The sequence below is a fragment of the Typopeltis vanoorti genome, chromosome 17 (genome assembly GCF_054136105.1).
Source record: "Typopeltis vanoorti isolate ZY-2024b chromosome 17, IOZ_Tvanoo_1.0, whole genome shotgun sequence".
NCBI lineage: Eukaryota > Metazoa > Arthropoda > Arachnida > Uropygi > Thelyphonidae > Typopeltis > Typopeltis vanoorti.
The window spans coordinates 69,198,400-69,211,381 of record NC_143565.1 but is presented as its reverse complement, the minus strand read 5'-3'; the positions used below and the strand labels follow the sequence as shown (position 1 = coordinate 69,211,381).

Sequence of the window (12,982 nt, the reverse complement as noted above, 5' to 3'; positions counted from 1 at the left end):
GGGTTATTAGTAATAATGCAGATGTCGTAGCCCTGCAAGAGAGATTTGAATAAACTGGACAGATGATAAACAAATGGGGGTCTCATTTTAATTCAGCTAAATGTAAAGTCTTGGAGTTTGGGATACATTGATGGGAAGCTGCATACTCTGTTGGAGGAACTGTACTGGTGGAAGTGGGAGAAGCAAGGGATCTTGGGGGGGGGGGGGTGACTGATAGAAACCTAAAATTCAGGGAACATATTGCAAAGGTAGTGAAGGTAGCCCAGAGGTAGGGATCCCATTGTCCCGATAAAACTCTTCGGGACAGCTTTTTGTCCTGTATTTTAAAGTTCAAGACTGAATAACAAAACCAATGAGTTACAATTTCTATAATAGAGTGCAGGAGGATATTTAGTTGTTTGCAGATGATGTGAAGCTGGGAAGGGTTATTAGTAATAATGCAGATGTGGTAGCCCTGCAAGAGAGATTTGAATAAACTGGACAGATGATAAACAAATGGGGGTCTCATTTTAATTCAGCTAAATGTAAAGTCTTGGAGTTTGGGATACATTGATGGGAAGCTGCATACTCTGTTGGAGGAACTGTACTGGTGGAAGTGGGAGAAGCAAGGGATCTTGGGGGGGGGGGGGGGGGTGACTGATAGAAACCTAAAATTCAGGGAACATATTGCAAAGGTAGTGAAGGTAGCCCAGAGGTAGGGATCCCATTGTCCCGATAAAACTCTTCGGGACAGCTTTTTGTCCTGTATTTTAAAGTTCAAGACTGAATAACAAAACCAATGAGTTACAATTTCTATTCTATTATAAACATCGCTCTCCGTCATTACAGGGAACTGTAGACACGTTATTTTCTAAAGGCGAGTAATGGCAACACTACAACAACAAGTCGTTAGAACAGCGCGCATGTGTATTGACATTTTGGCGTGTGCTGTGATATTGGCTTAGCTTTAAATAGCACGGAACGGTCCGCTTGGCCCACGCCATTTTAGAAGCTTGCTCCAAGAGAAACAGGTTGGTGCTTGTAGAGTATTAATTACTGTACGGCTGCTGTTAAAGTCTATGGTTTTTCAATTCTCCTGTGGCCCTGTTGAACGTTGAAAATGCTGAAAAGGAAGTGTGATTATACAGACACTTTAAAAACTCAATTTCCTTTTTAAAAAAAAATGTACTGAATTGGGAAAGACAGATAAAGTGGAGTATATGGTTTGTGGTGGCTTGTTTGGCGTCAAGCATGGCAGAAAGTCCGACATTACCCAGCACATTGCTACGAAAAGACATAAATCTGCATCTCGAGCTAGTACAAGTGCAAAAGTTTTATTTCTTTACCAAGAAAGAGATGGGAGAAGTGGAAAAGAATCTTGCTGCAGAAGAAGCAACTTTCGCTTATCACACGTGTTTTCACAACCAGAGTTTTTGATCAATGGATTGTACATCTAAAATAATACGTAAGTTATATGATAGAAAATTTATGTGTGGGCAAACAAAAACACAAGTGTTAATTGTAAATGTTTTGGCTTCATTTGCAATCGAGCAATTCAACTGGAAATAGAGAAAGCAAATTATATATCTATCCTGATTTACGCTTCAAACCATAGTGTTTCAAAATTGGTGCCATTGATAGTTCGATATTTCGTTCCAGAAAAAGGTGTTAAAACCATGATTCTAGAATTTACTGACCTTCCTAGTGAAAGCGCAGAACGACTTACGGATTACATATGGGATTTGATAAAATCTTGGAAGATTAAAGATAAAGTCATAGCCTTGTCAGCAGACAATACTAATACTAACTTCGGTGGATGTTCGAGATAGGGAAGAAACAACGTGTACCATAAATTGAGAACTAGGTTTGGCAGCAGATTGATTGGAGTTGGTTGCTCAGCTCATATTTTAAAGAATGCTGTGCAAACTGCAGTTGATACATTGCCTGTAGACATTGAGCCTGTTATAGCTAAAATATTTCACCACTTTTATATATACTCTGTAAGAGTCCAGTCCCTAAAAGAATTTTGTGAATTTATGGACAATGAGTATAAAACAGTTCTAGGACACTCGAAGACAAGGTAGCTGTCGTTGCATCCAGCTATCAAAAGGTTGAATGAAATGTATGAAGGACTCAAAGCCTATTTTCTTTCAATAGATAAATGTCCGACAATGTTTAAAGACTTTTCCAGAACTCAGTGTCGAAGCTGTTTTCTACTTTTCTGGAGTTGCAATGTGAAATGTTCCATACTACTATCAGGAGCATAGAAGGCGAAACAATATCTTTCGTTGAAGCACAGTCAATTATACAGTCACTGGTTGGAAAAATTGAAATGAGAAGAGATGAAAATTTGACAACTACTACAGAAAAGAAGCTACTTCTTGAGTTGCAAGAGGAAGGATTGATTAGTGAAAAGGCATTCCAATCTCATTAAATTGATTTCTACAACACGTGTGTCATATATAAAAGAATGGTCACAGTATATGTCGAAATTAGACAGTATGTCTTGGGTTAAACTGAGAACAGCATTATGTTGGGAAAATGTTCTTCAAATAGTCCAAATCAAACATTGTTGAATCTGATTTGTTTGATGAAGTAATGATAGTGAAAACAGCTCTGAAGTCCAAAGAAGATAGTGAAGGACATGTTGAAATCCAAACATTTAGATGAAGTCTGGGTGGATCTCTTAAAAAATGTTGAAGGAGAACTATCAAATTTAAAGAAAGTAGTGGAGTTCGTTAAGTCCCTGGAACAAATGCGTGTGTCGAAAGATTATTTTCTCGCATGAATGCACTGTGGACTGATGAGAAAAACAAATTGTAAAAACTGTAAAATCAATGCTTATTGTAAAATCATTCTTCAGTGAGGATTGTGTAGCTTTTCATGATGACATGATTCTTAAAAACAAACAATTGTTAAGTGAAATTCATTCTTCAGAAAAGTATTGCAAGAGTGAGCAAGACTGATTGATTAATAAGAATATTGTCAGGTGAGAAGAGCATTACTGTATTAACAATCTATTTTGTATCTATAATAGTAAATAAAAAACCATTTGAAGGCAACTTAAAGTGGCTTAATGAAAATATGCAGCCTAACAATTGAATTACTATTTGTTTACTTATACTTAGTAAAGTGTGTGCATTGTAAACCTTACCACACACACACACACTTGGAAAGTTAGAATCATTTTTTAAGACTGGCATATGTGATGGATGCGCGTACTAAACTTTCACCCTCAGTCATAAGTGTCCCATATATTTTCCCAATGTATCTGGGATCCCTACCTAGATGATAGCTGCAATACTAGAAAGGATGCTAATCAGCAGAGATAAAGTTGTCATTCCATTGTGTAAAGCCCTGATCAGACCACACCTGGACTATTGTACTCAGATTTGGTCTCCAGGATTTGAAGGATAAATTAACCATGGAAAGAATGCAGAGGTGCATAACAAAGATATCAGGACTGTGCAATATTAGTTATGAGGATTGGCTGAGGGAATATGGACTTAAGATGATTGACACTTTTTGAACTTTTGAGAGTAGTTACAGGGTGACACTGGGAGTTCTTTCATTTGGTGGAGTGGGGGGGGGGGACAAGGGATCATCCCTGGAAGTTGTGAGCAAGAGGGTAAGGAATGGTTTGTGTGGAGAGTGGTTGAACCATAGAATGCATTGCCTGATAGATTGGTGAAATTACAAGCAGTCAATGGGTTCAAAGAGTGGTATGATAGACTTTGTGTTTTCGAGGGCTGGGCCTCCTGAATGAGTCTTGTGACTCCATGGAGGTTCTGAATCATAATAATAATAATATTTGCTTTATTTTGAAGGTTGACAGCTCTTAATTTGGCCAAAGAATTAACATAATTAAGTGCTGGGTTGTACTAATACAATTTATAAAAGTACAAATATACCACTTTTCTCCAAGATTTAAATTGATAATTCACTTGAAACAGATTTTCTTAAATCATTCGTATCACTTAATTCATTATGTTAATTCCTTAATCAAACTAAGAGTTGCAACCCTCAAAGCAAATATACCCCACAGTAAAATCTATATAGGAAGTGCCACTAATCCTTCTTCTGTTACATTTCTGAAGATGATTTATGTCCAAAATGCATTATGGAAAATTATGGAAACAACTACTGTGTTAGAGATTCACTATCAGTGATTCTTTCAAGCACATTCAAAATATCTGGATTCATATAACTAGATAATTTGGATTGTAAATTTAAAACCTGATTTTAAGTTATTGCTAGATTTTTGTAGGCTGTTTGGATTTGTTCTCTAAGTATTGCCTTCTCTGTGCGTGCATATATACGAAGTGCTTTTGCTGAAGTAAATTTCTTTTTCAGCTTGATGCAGTTAGGAATAAGATTACTTTCTCAGCATCTCTTTAAAAAGGCCAGCCGATTGATCAAAATGGAGACGTATTTTTAGCTTAGCGTACTGATTGCAACTTTTGTGAGTACCATCTCCATGGATGATGAGAATCCTTTCTTTCATGCTTACACGGTGATCAGAATACATTATGGAAAATTATGGAGACAACTACCATGTTAGAGTCCAAAATATGTCTAAAATGGTTTTACATCCCGTAAAATGAATATATAATTATTCTCATTCTGGTCATTCATTACTTGTTATTACTTTCCAAATTTCATACATATATTTTTAATATATTTTAAATCTTTATGCATTTTTTAAAAATCTTATTTTTACTTGATCTTACTCATTTTATATCCTGGTTTCTTAAATCTTTACCTTTTCATATCCTTTTTCATATATTTTATATTTTATCTATTATTTCTATAATTTCTTTTAATTTAGTATTCCCATATCCAAAGTTCACTAAAGAGTAAAAGACAATATATCCAAACAGATTTACCACTCAAATGGTAGTGTTCTTCCAAGGAGCAAATGGGAATGCAGTGCTTCAGACCCTTTCTTGGTTGGGGCAAAGCAGGATTGCACTGAGTTCTACTCAGCTTAAAACAAAAAGCAGAGAAATTTATACATTACTTTTATATAATCTCCATTTTATATCCCATTTTATTCATTATGCTTCCATATTTAAAATTTTTAAATTTAATTTTTTCCTCAAAACAATTAATCCTAATTTTAAACACAAATTCACTACACAGATTCAGAAGTAGTAGTCCAAATTGCCGAGACAGGTTCATGATATAATTATTTTAACTGAGTGGTGAAATAGATGCCTTCTCTTCACAAACATAATTTTAACTATATCTCATGAAATAATCATAAATCAGCTGTAGCCAAAAACAGTTCATTAAAGTAGGGAGCTCCATAACAAAAAGCTTTCTTAGATTAATATTAGTGCATGATGAAAATGCTTTCCATGCCACTAGCCTGCATTTGTGGATTTGTCATGGATTCATTGATCCATGCTGTTCTCACCATATCCTGCCACCATTTTGAATCAACTGGAACACCATAATCACGATCACGATTTCTGATCGTTTTTGTCTGCTCTTCAACTGTCTCATGTCAATTTCTCTGCTTTCTTGTTTTAAGCTGAGTAGAACTTAGTGTAATCTTCTGCTTTGCCCCAATCAAAAAGGGTCCAAAGCACTGCATTCTCATTTGCTCCTTGGAAGACCACTCCACTAACATTTGAGTGGTAAATTTGTTTGGATATATATATGTCTTTTACTCCTTTGACTTCTCAAACTATCTCCAGCCATAGGACTACCAGGGCTGGATGTTTTCTAGTTGTTAGACCAAATACTATAGCATATGAACACCCAGCAGAGGACCTGTTTCTGCAATTTTATACCGGGTGATTATAAAATAACGTCAAGTGTTCAGAGCCCTCTAGCAAGTAATGTATTGGACGAACACACCAATATTTGGTAGACGTACACAGTGGAACATGGGGATTCGATTTAATGGGGGAAAAAAAAGTACCAAAAGTCGCCAACAGGGGAAATTTTGGCACTGTTTACTGAGTAAAATGCATTAATTTGCATTATTGCGTTTCTTGTGAGCGATCATGCAATAAAAGGAAAGCCTGTGAGATTTCTTATCATTCGTAGACGAACTGCTTTTCGATGCCTCTTACCTTACGTGAGCGTGCTTTGTTAGTCAAACTCTATTATTGTTCAGTGGAACAATAATGCCAGTGATTTTCGGCGTATGAAAAATTTACAAAAAGGACCAATTAGCGTAACAAACTTACGAAAACTGATTCAGCGATTTGAAACTACTGAACTCTAGCAGTTCAGGTAGGCATGCAAACCAATCAATCAATCACCAACAAGTTGAACAAGTTGCAACTGCTATTGTGGAACAGGAGATGACGAATGTGCAGGGTACCAGCAGTGTACGAGCAATATCCCGGCAAACGGATATCACATACACAATAGTGTGGAAAATCCTACATCAGATGTTGAAATTTTACCACTATAAAATCAGTCATGTTCAAGAATTGCGCCCTGGTGATGCAACCACACAAATCGACTTATCTTTGAGATTCTTAGCACACATGGAAGTGGATGATGTATGGCCGTGGCAGATTTTGTAGAGTGACGAAGCGCACTTTTATTTGAACAGCGATATTAACACATGCAACTGTCGCATTTGGGCTGCAACTAATCCGCATGTGTGTCTGCAGATGCCTATCCACTCGCCCAAAGTCACAGTGTTGTGCAGATTTTACGGCATCTTTTATCATCGATCCATACTTTTATGAGGAAAATCGCCAAAATGGACCAGTGACCTGTTCTATCAATGCTAACAGGTATGCCAATATGCTACCGAACTTTGTGGTTCCACAACTGCAGCAAAGACAATGTCTCAATTTGACCATCTTCATGCAGGATGGTGCACCACCCCACATCGGACTTCAGGTACAGCGTGTTTTGCGACAACATTTCTCTGACAGAAGAATCATTAGTTGTGCATTTCCCATGCCATGGCCACCGAAATCGCCTAATCTCAATCCTTGTGACTTTTGGCTGTGGGGATTTCTTAAAAGCATTGTGTATCAAGGACATGTACCCGATATTCCAACTTGAAAGATCGAATAACGTTACACATGAGACAAATCAATTTCAATATGTTGCGAGCCACTGTGGAAAATGTCGTGCACCATATGCAGTTCCTGGAACATCAGAATGGTGGTCATATTGAACCTCATTTGTAATTAACAATAAACGTCATGAAATTGATGTGTGCTGTCTCTCATTTGCCATTTAGTCATTCATTAGTCATACCTACTAAAATTAATTTGGCAGTGCCAAAATTTCCCCTGTTAGCGACTTTTTTTTTTTTCTTTTGTTAAATCGAATCCCCATGTTCCACTGTGTACATCTACCGAATATTGGTGTGTTTCATCCAATACATTACTCGCTAGAGGGCTCTGAACACTTGATGTTATTTTATAATCACCTGGTACTTGCAAATGTAGGTTTGGCTATCATGCTATGCTTAGTCACTTACATCATGCAATTAATATTGGCCTATCTTATTTATAGTGTGGAAGAGAGGTGATCTGGCTGTAAATTCTATTACAGATGCATGAGTATCTAATAAACTGTTTATCCAATATATATATATATATATATACACACACACACACACACACACACATATCAGAATGATAATTTTTATGAAAATTTAGTTTAGCCTGAAATAAAATTTGTAGATTCATGGTACTAAATCTATACAGAAAGCAAAATGTTATTGGTAAAAATCAATATTCAGATTTTTTTTTTTAACATGTGAAACAACTTTGTACGTGCTATCATGTTGTGAATCTGAACTGTGATATACTTTTTTTTCTTTTTTTTTTTTTTTGTATTTTAAGAAATGTGTTTTTCATAACTTATACATAGCTCTTGAAAAAAATCTCAATGCTGAAGCAGTTGCACATGCTGATAAAGAAAGACGTGAAAAATCCAAAGCTGAAGCAGAAAAGAAAAAAATGCAAGATAAGTCAAATCGTGAAAAACAAAAGCAACAGCAACAAGAAAGAAAAGAAAAAGAAAAGAAACGTACTCAGAAAGGAGAACGCAGGCGGTAGCATAATGCATACACCTCAGTGTTTCTGGTTTTGTGTGTGTGTGTGTGTGTGTGTGCAAGCAAGAGCCTTTTACACTCCTATTACACAATTGTAGATGCCAAATGTGCTTCTTAATTTCTGTGAACTTCAGAAAGGAATGAATGGTGTTTGAAAAGCGTTACAGTTGAACAGATATTTTATATGCACATTATAAGCAAAATTATTTTTGCTAAATGCATGATCTTGCCATTCAGATTAGTTAACTTATTAAATTGAGACATTGTTCAATACATGTTTAACTCAATCTTCCTTCTAATGGCATTAGATCTGATATGATTCTTAATTGAAATAGAAGTTGACATGTTTTTAGGGTATGCTTCTGATATTTAAAACTTCAAGCATTATAAATTAGAAATTAAATAAGAGTTATGAGTAAAATAATATTCAGTGTTGTCATTTTCTTGTGTGCATCATTGTGCATTTATTTTTTTTTATTGTACTTGGTCAAAAACTTAAATGTAGTGAATTAGATGTTTAACCCAGATTATTAATTGCCATGTGTGTTCAAATTTTTAGTTTGGTAACATTATATTATCTTTCTGTTATCTGTTCACCAGCAAAATGTCTTGTTGCAGTTTCCAGGAAAAAAAGGTTTGTCTTCCCAGATATAGTCCTCCAACATAAAATTTATAATGGTGAATATTTATATATTGCATTCAGAGTTCCAGTTAATTTATCATTCATTAATCAGTAGTCAGTATTTTAGGGTGCTAGTCAACAACAGTGTTTTGCATGGGAAAGCACATTTTATCAGCATAGAAGGGGGGGAGGGGTAGTGATTCAAATCCCTATGTTGACATTTTACTCCATCTTAATTAAAGATGCCAAGAAATTATGTTCTTGGTTTTAATCCTTTATCCAAGTGTAAGCAAACAAAGTTTGCATCTGAAGTAACTAAAGGCTAGGCAACTCATATATAGAAGTTAGTGACTTCACATCACTTGCGTTAGTATCTCATAATGTAAAACACATATTCTTACAGGCATGTATAATGCTATGCATTATGGGAAGGGTCACTTCCCAGACGGTTTTGACCTTTATTGTGGTCTCATCAGTGGTAGTGGCCCTTCCCATAATGTCCGTAAGGATATGTGCTTTGCATCATGAGATACTAAAGCAAGTGATGTGAAGTCATTAGCCTCTATATATGAATTACCCAGTCCTAAGTTACTTCAGGTGAACTTTGTTTGCTTACACTTGGATAAAGGATTAAACCAAGAATATAATTTCTTGGAATCTTTAATTTATAGTATAACCAAGTGGAAAACTTGCAATTTTACTACATCTGCTCTCTTCCTGTGAATATGTTCTTTTGATTGGAACTACTTCAGATAACATCTCAAGTCCATTAGGAACATTTTCTATGCCTTATCAACAGAAACTGAACTACTAGGTCTCAAAAGTGTGTTTCTCTCTCTCTCATAGAAACTTTTTTTTTTAACCACACACTGAAATAACAGCCAGTAATCTATATAATCCGTGACCTTTAGGCATATTGCCAGAGGATGAGAAAGGAAAAAGATTCTCCTCGAATTCATAGTAAAATTGGCTTTTTGTTCCAATTTTTCCTTCTCAAAAAATTGAAGTAATTCATTAGCTTTTAATTATAAAACACTGCTGTCCCCCAGACCTTGATAATTGCTACCATGGGAGGTCATGCTCCTGTGCAGGTATGTACAGCATACTCTGGTCATATGACACATTTAAGTTCCCAACTACTGTATATATTCTATATAGCGAATCACTGCTTCTTTTTTTCTCATTTGTAGATGCATGTAATGGTTTAATAATGTTTTTTAATCAGTCATATGTTCATAGATGACAAAGTATTAATTTATGTCACTAACAGAAACAAAAAATTTTAAATACTTTTTGCAAATGTAAAAGTTATTCTGAATAGCTTGGCTTAAGGGAATATGCCAAAACGTTTGGTCATTAGTATACACCATTAAACGTTTTTCCATTTTGGCAATGAGATTGTCACGTTTACAGATAACTGTAGTATTAGCTAGTGTAGCACTCTTTGCTCTGTATTTGTTTTTAACAACAGCACTGCTGCAGATAGCTGCAGCAGTGCTGTTGTTAAAAATGCTGCAGATAGCTGCAGACTAAACATAAGTTTAGTCTGCAGCTATCTCAGCATTTGATTGCCACTAAATTTAATAATTTTAATCTTATTATCTAATGTAATAGGTTCGCATGTCATCTTCTTTTCACTGGAAGCAATAGCACCCTTGCTTTGAATTGTATCTGCCATTAGTTATAAACAGTTTATAATTCATAGCAAAATACCAAAACATACACAGAGAGAGAGAGAGATGTAGTGAGCAATGACATTGTAAACAAACAGTTCAAGAAACCTACACATCAGCTGATTCGTGGCAGCATTGTTGCTAAAATCATCGTATGAGCGAATGCAGCATCGTATAAATGGACATTGGTCATAATTGAAAATTGCTATATGAGCATATTATCATAAGCAGGGTATTACTGTAATAACTAGCACTATTTACAGTTCTTTATCAGTAGCAGAATAGAATGACAGATCTCTTTCTCTCTCTATATATATATATATGCAATATAAATAAAATAGAAGATAAAGAATAAATTATCTAAATAAGCTACTTTATATTTTGTATGTATACATTGTATTTATGTGAATACAAATAAGAGTTCATAATGTCATAGTAACATCATGAAATTAATATGATTGATGGAAAATATATTCGTACCAAATTTTAAAGTTTATGAAATTACTTTTTAAAAATGTTAACTGCCAAGCTGGGTAGGTGATTAATATGAAAATAAAAAGGGAGAAATTTTCAGATTTCAAAATCTGTGGTGTATGCAATATCATTATATGAGGCCACTGCATTCATTCAAACAAGGAACCTTTTTTTTTTTTTTTTTAATATGGCTAGTGGGATTATGGATCCCACTAGCCATATAAGAAAATTCACTTGCCCATAATTTTCATAATCTTATGTCTAATTAACTGGCAAATTTTAACAGCCATTGAATATGATAAATTCATATTCTCAGATTTCTCATTCATTTTCAGGTGCATGCCAAGATTAAAAGTTTATTCTGCTAGGCTGTCATTAAGTCATCTGTTGTGAGTGAACACATAAATTTCTCAATTTTGAAAATGTATATTAATATTCCCCCCAAAAAAATCCCCCCCCCAAAAAAAAAAAGTTTGTGAAGTAAACCGGATGAATGACTGCTGATAGTTATTACAGGGGCATTGGATTTTAATTGGTCATTAACAAAATATAAAACAGAAAATAAACAAATACTGACTAATGTCACCACTAGGGACACTATTGACTCTAAAGAAGCCACTAAAGTGGCTTCTTTAGAGTCAATAAACTTAAAAATAAGAGAAATACAAGGGGGAATCTGGAAAGTTCTGATAAACACCTAGAACAAAAATGATGTTAAAGCAACCACAAGAAAGAACATACGAGGATATACGAACATCAATTACCTTCATAACTCTGCTACTATGTTCTTTCTTGTGGTTATATCAGTTGCTTTAATGTCATTTTTGTTTTAGGTGTTATTAGAACTTTCTAGACCCCATCGTACAAATTATTTTTTTTTAAAAAAAAATAAATAATGGAGAGAAATTGTTATAGTATTAACAATTGAAAAAAAATTGAGAACCCAGTGAAGTGTAGGACACATCGTTTCTTTTCTAGTATTCTTTGGAGAAGATTAATTGAAAAGTTCAAATCAGGTATGTCAAGTGATTGAAAAGAAGGTTCAGAATAAGAAAGAAGTAGCATCTTAGTGATATGGCTTATAACAGAGAAGGGGAAAAATTGGGACTAGCTTACCACTCTTCTGACATACATCATGATATCGAATAGGACAAAGCCCTCTATCTTGAAGCAAACATTTCTGTTTGGAGGATTAAAGAATGTGTCATTGTCATTCATTCACTTCATTCTCTCAACCAAAGATGACAACATATCCTAAATGATATCTGTAAATCAATCATTAATTAGATTGCTTAACATACCAGTTAAGCAATCTAATTAATGCTTCAGTTTAATACTGGAATAGCTGCTGTTTTTTTATGATAATTTGTATCTCATTTTTGTGTTATTACCCTGAAGAACCCAACCATCCCTTGTGATGAAACTAGTTGTTCCTTTAAATGTTTGTTAATGACCATTTAAAATCCAATTCTTGTAATAAAAGTTATTATTCTAGAGTTCAGTTGTTAGTCTCATTCAAGAATTACATTGTCGAACAAATTTCCCAAATGTAGAATACAGCACTTCTCAGTTTCTCTATATATTGTCAGATAGGAATGAAGTGCATTCTATCGATTATTTTTCAATTTTATGATGATTGTTTCTTGCAGTGGAAGATGTTTTACACACAAAAAGGAAAGATTGAGTTTCACTCATTTAAAAAACGTTACTGCATGTATAGTTTGAAAGTGGACGTTTGAATTTCTTTGTAATAATAGAAATTGCATCATATAACTTTTGCTTCGACATCTTGTTAACTGGGATATCTTCACTGCAAGATAAATGTTGGTTTGAAAATGAAAGCTATTATTGCTGTTCTATAATATTTTATACTTAGGAGTGCAATTTAGAAGCACTATCTACATGTAAATAAGTTTAGAATAAAAGAATTGTTTACTTAACAATAAAATGTAGTCATTTTTGTTGTGCCTTGTCGATAAAGTGAAGACCAAAAATGATTCTTATAAATACAAGGGAGAAGGAACCATTTAGTCCTGCTGAATTAAATATGACTAATGTTCTTTTTTTGTGATATACTTTATTCTGATTTTTTTTACCGAGTGCATGTAAGGATACTGAATTTATTTCCTTTATTTCATCCACTAATTATTTTTCATTATCATCAAATTCCTGATATATATATCCTCAAGGGAT

General features: G+C 34.5%; 1 protein-coding gene across 1 annotated transcript in view; it reads left to right on the top strand.

Moving 5' to 3' along the window:
- The window catches only part of LOC150097461 (coiled-coil domain-containing protein 43-like), a 63,355-nt gene extending 50,618 nt beyond the window's left edge, over positions 1 to 12,737 (top strand). The window contains exon 5 of the mRNA XM_090407238.1: positions 7,837 to 12,737. Coding sequence (XP_090263364.1) covers positions 7,837 to 8,024 — 188 coding nt within the window. The 3' untranslated portion in view covers positions 8,025 to 12,737. The remainder of the gene's footprint in view (positions 1 to 7,836) is intronic.
- The last annotated feature ends 245 nt before the right edge of the window (positions 12,738 to 12,982 follow it).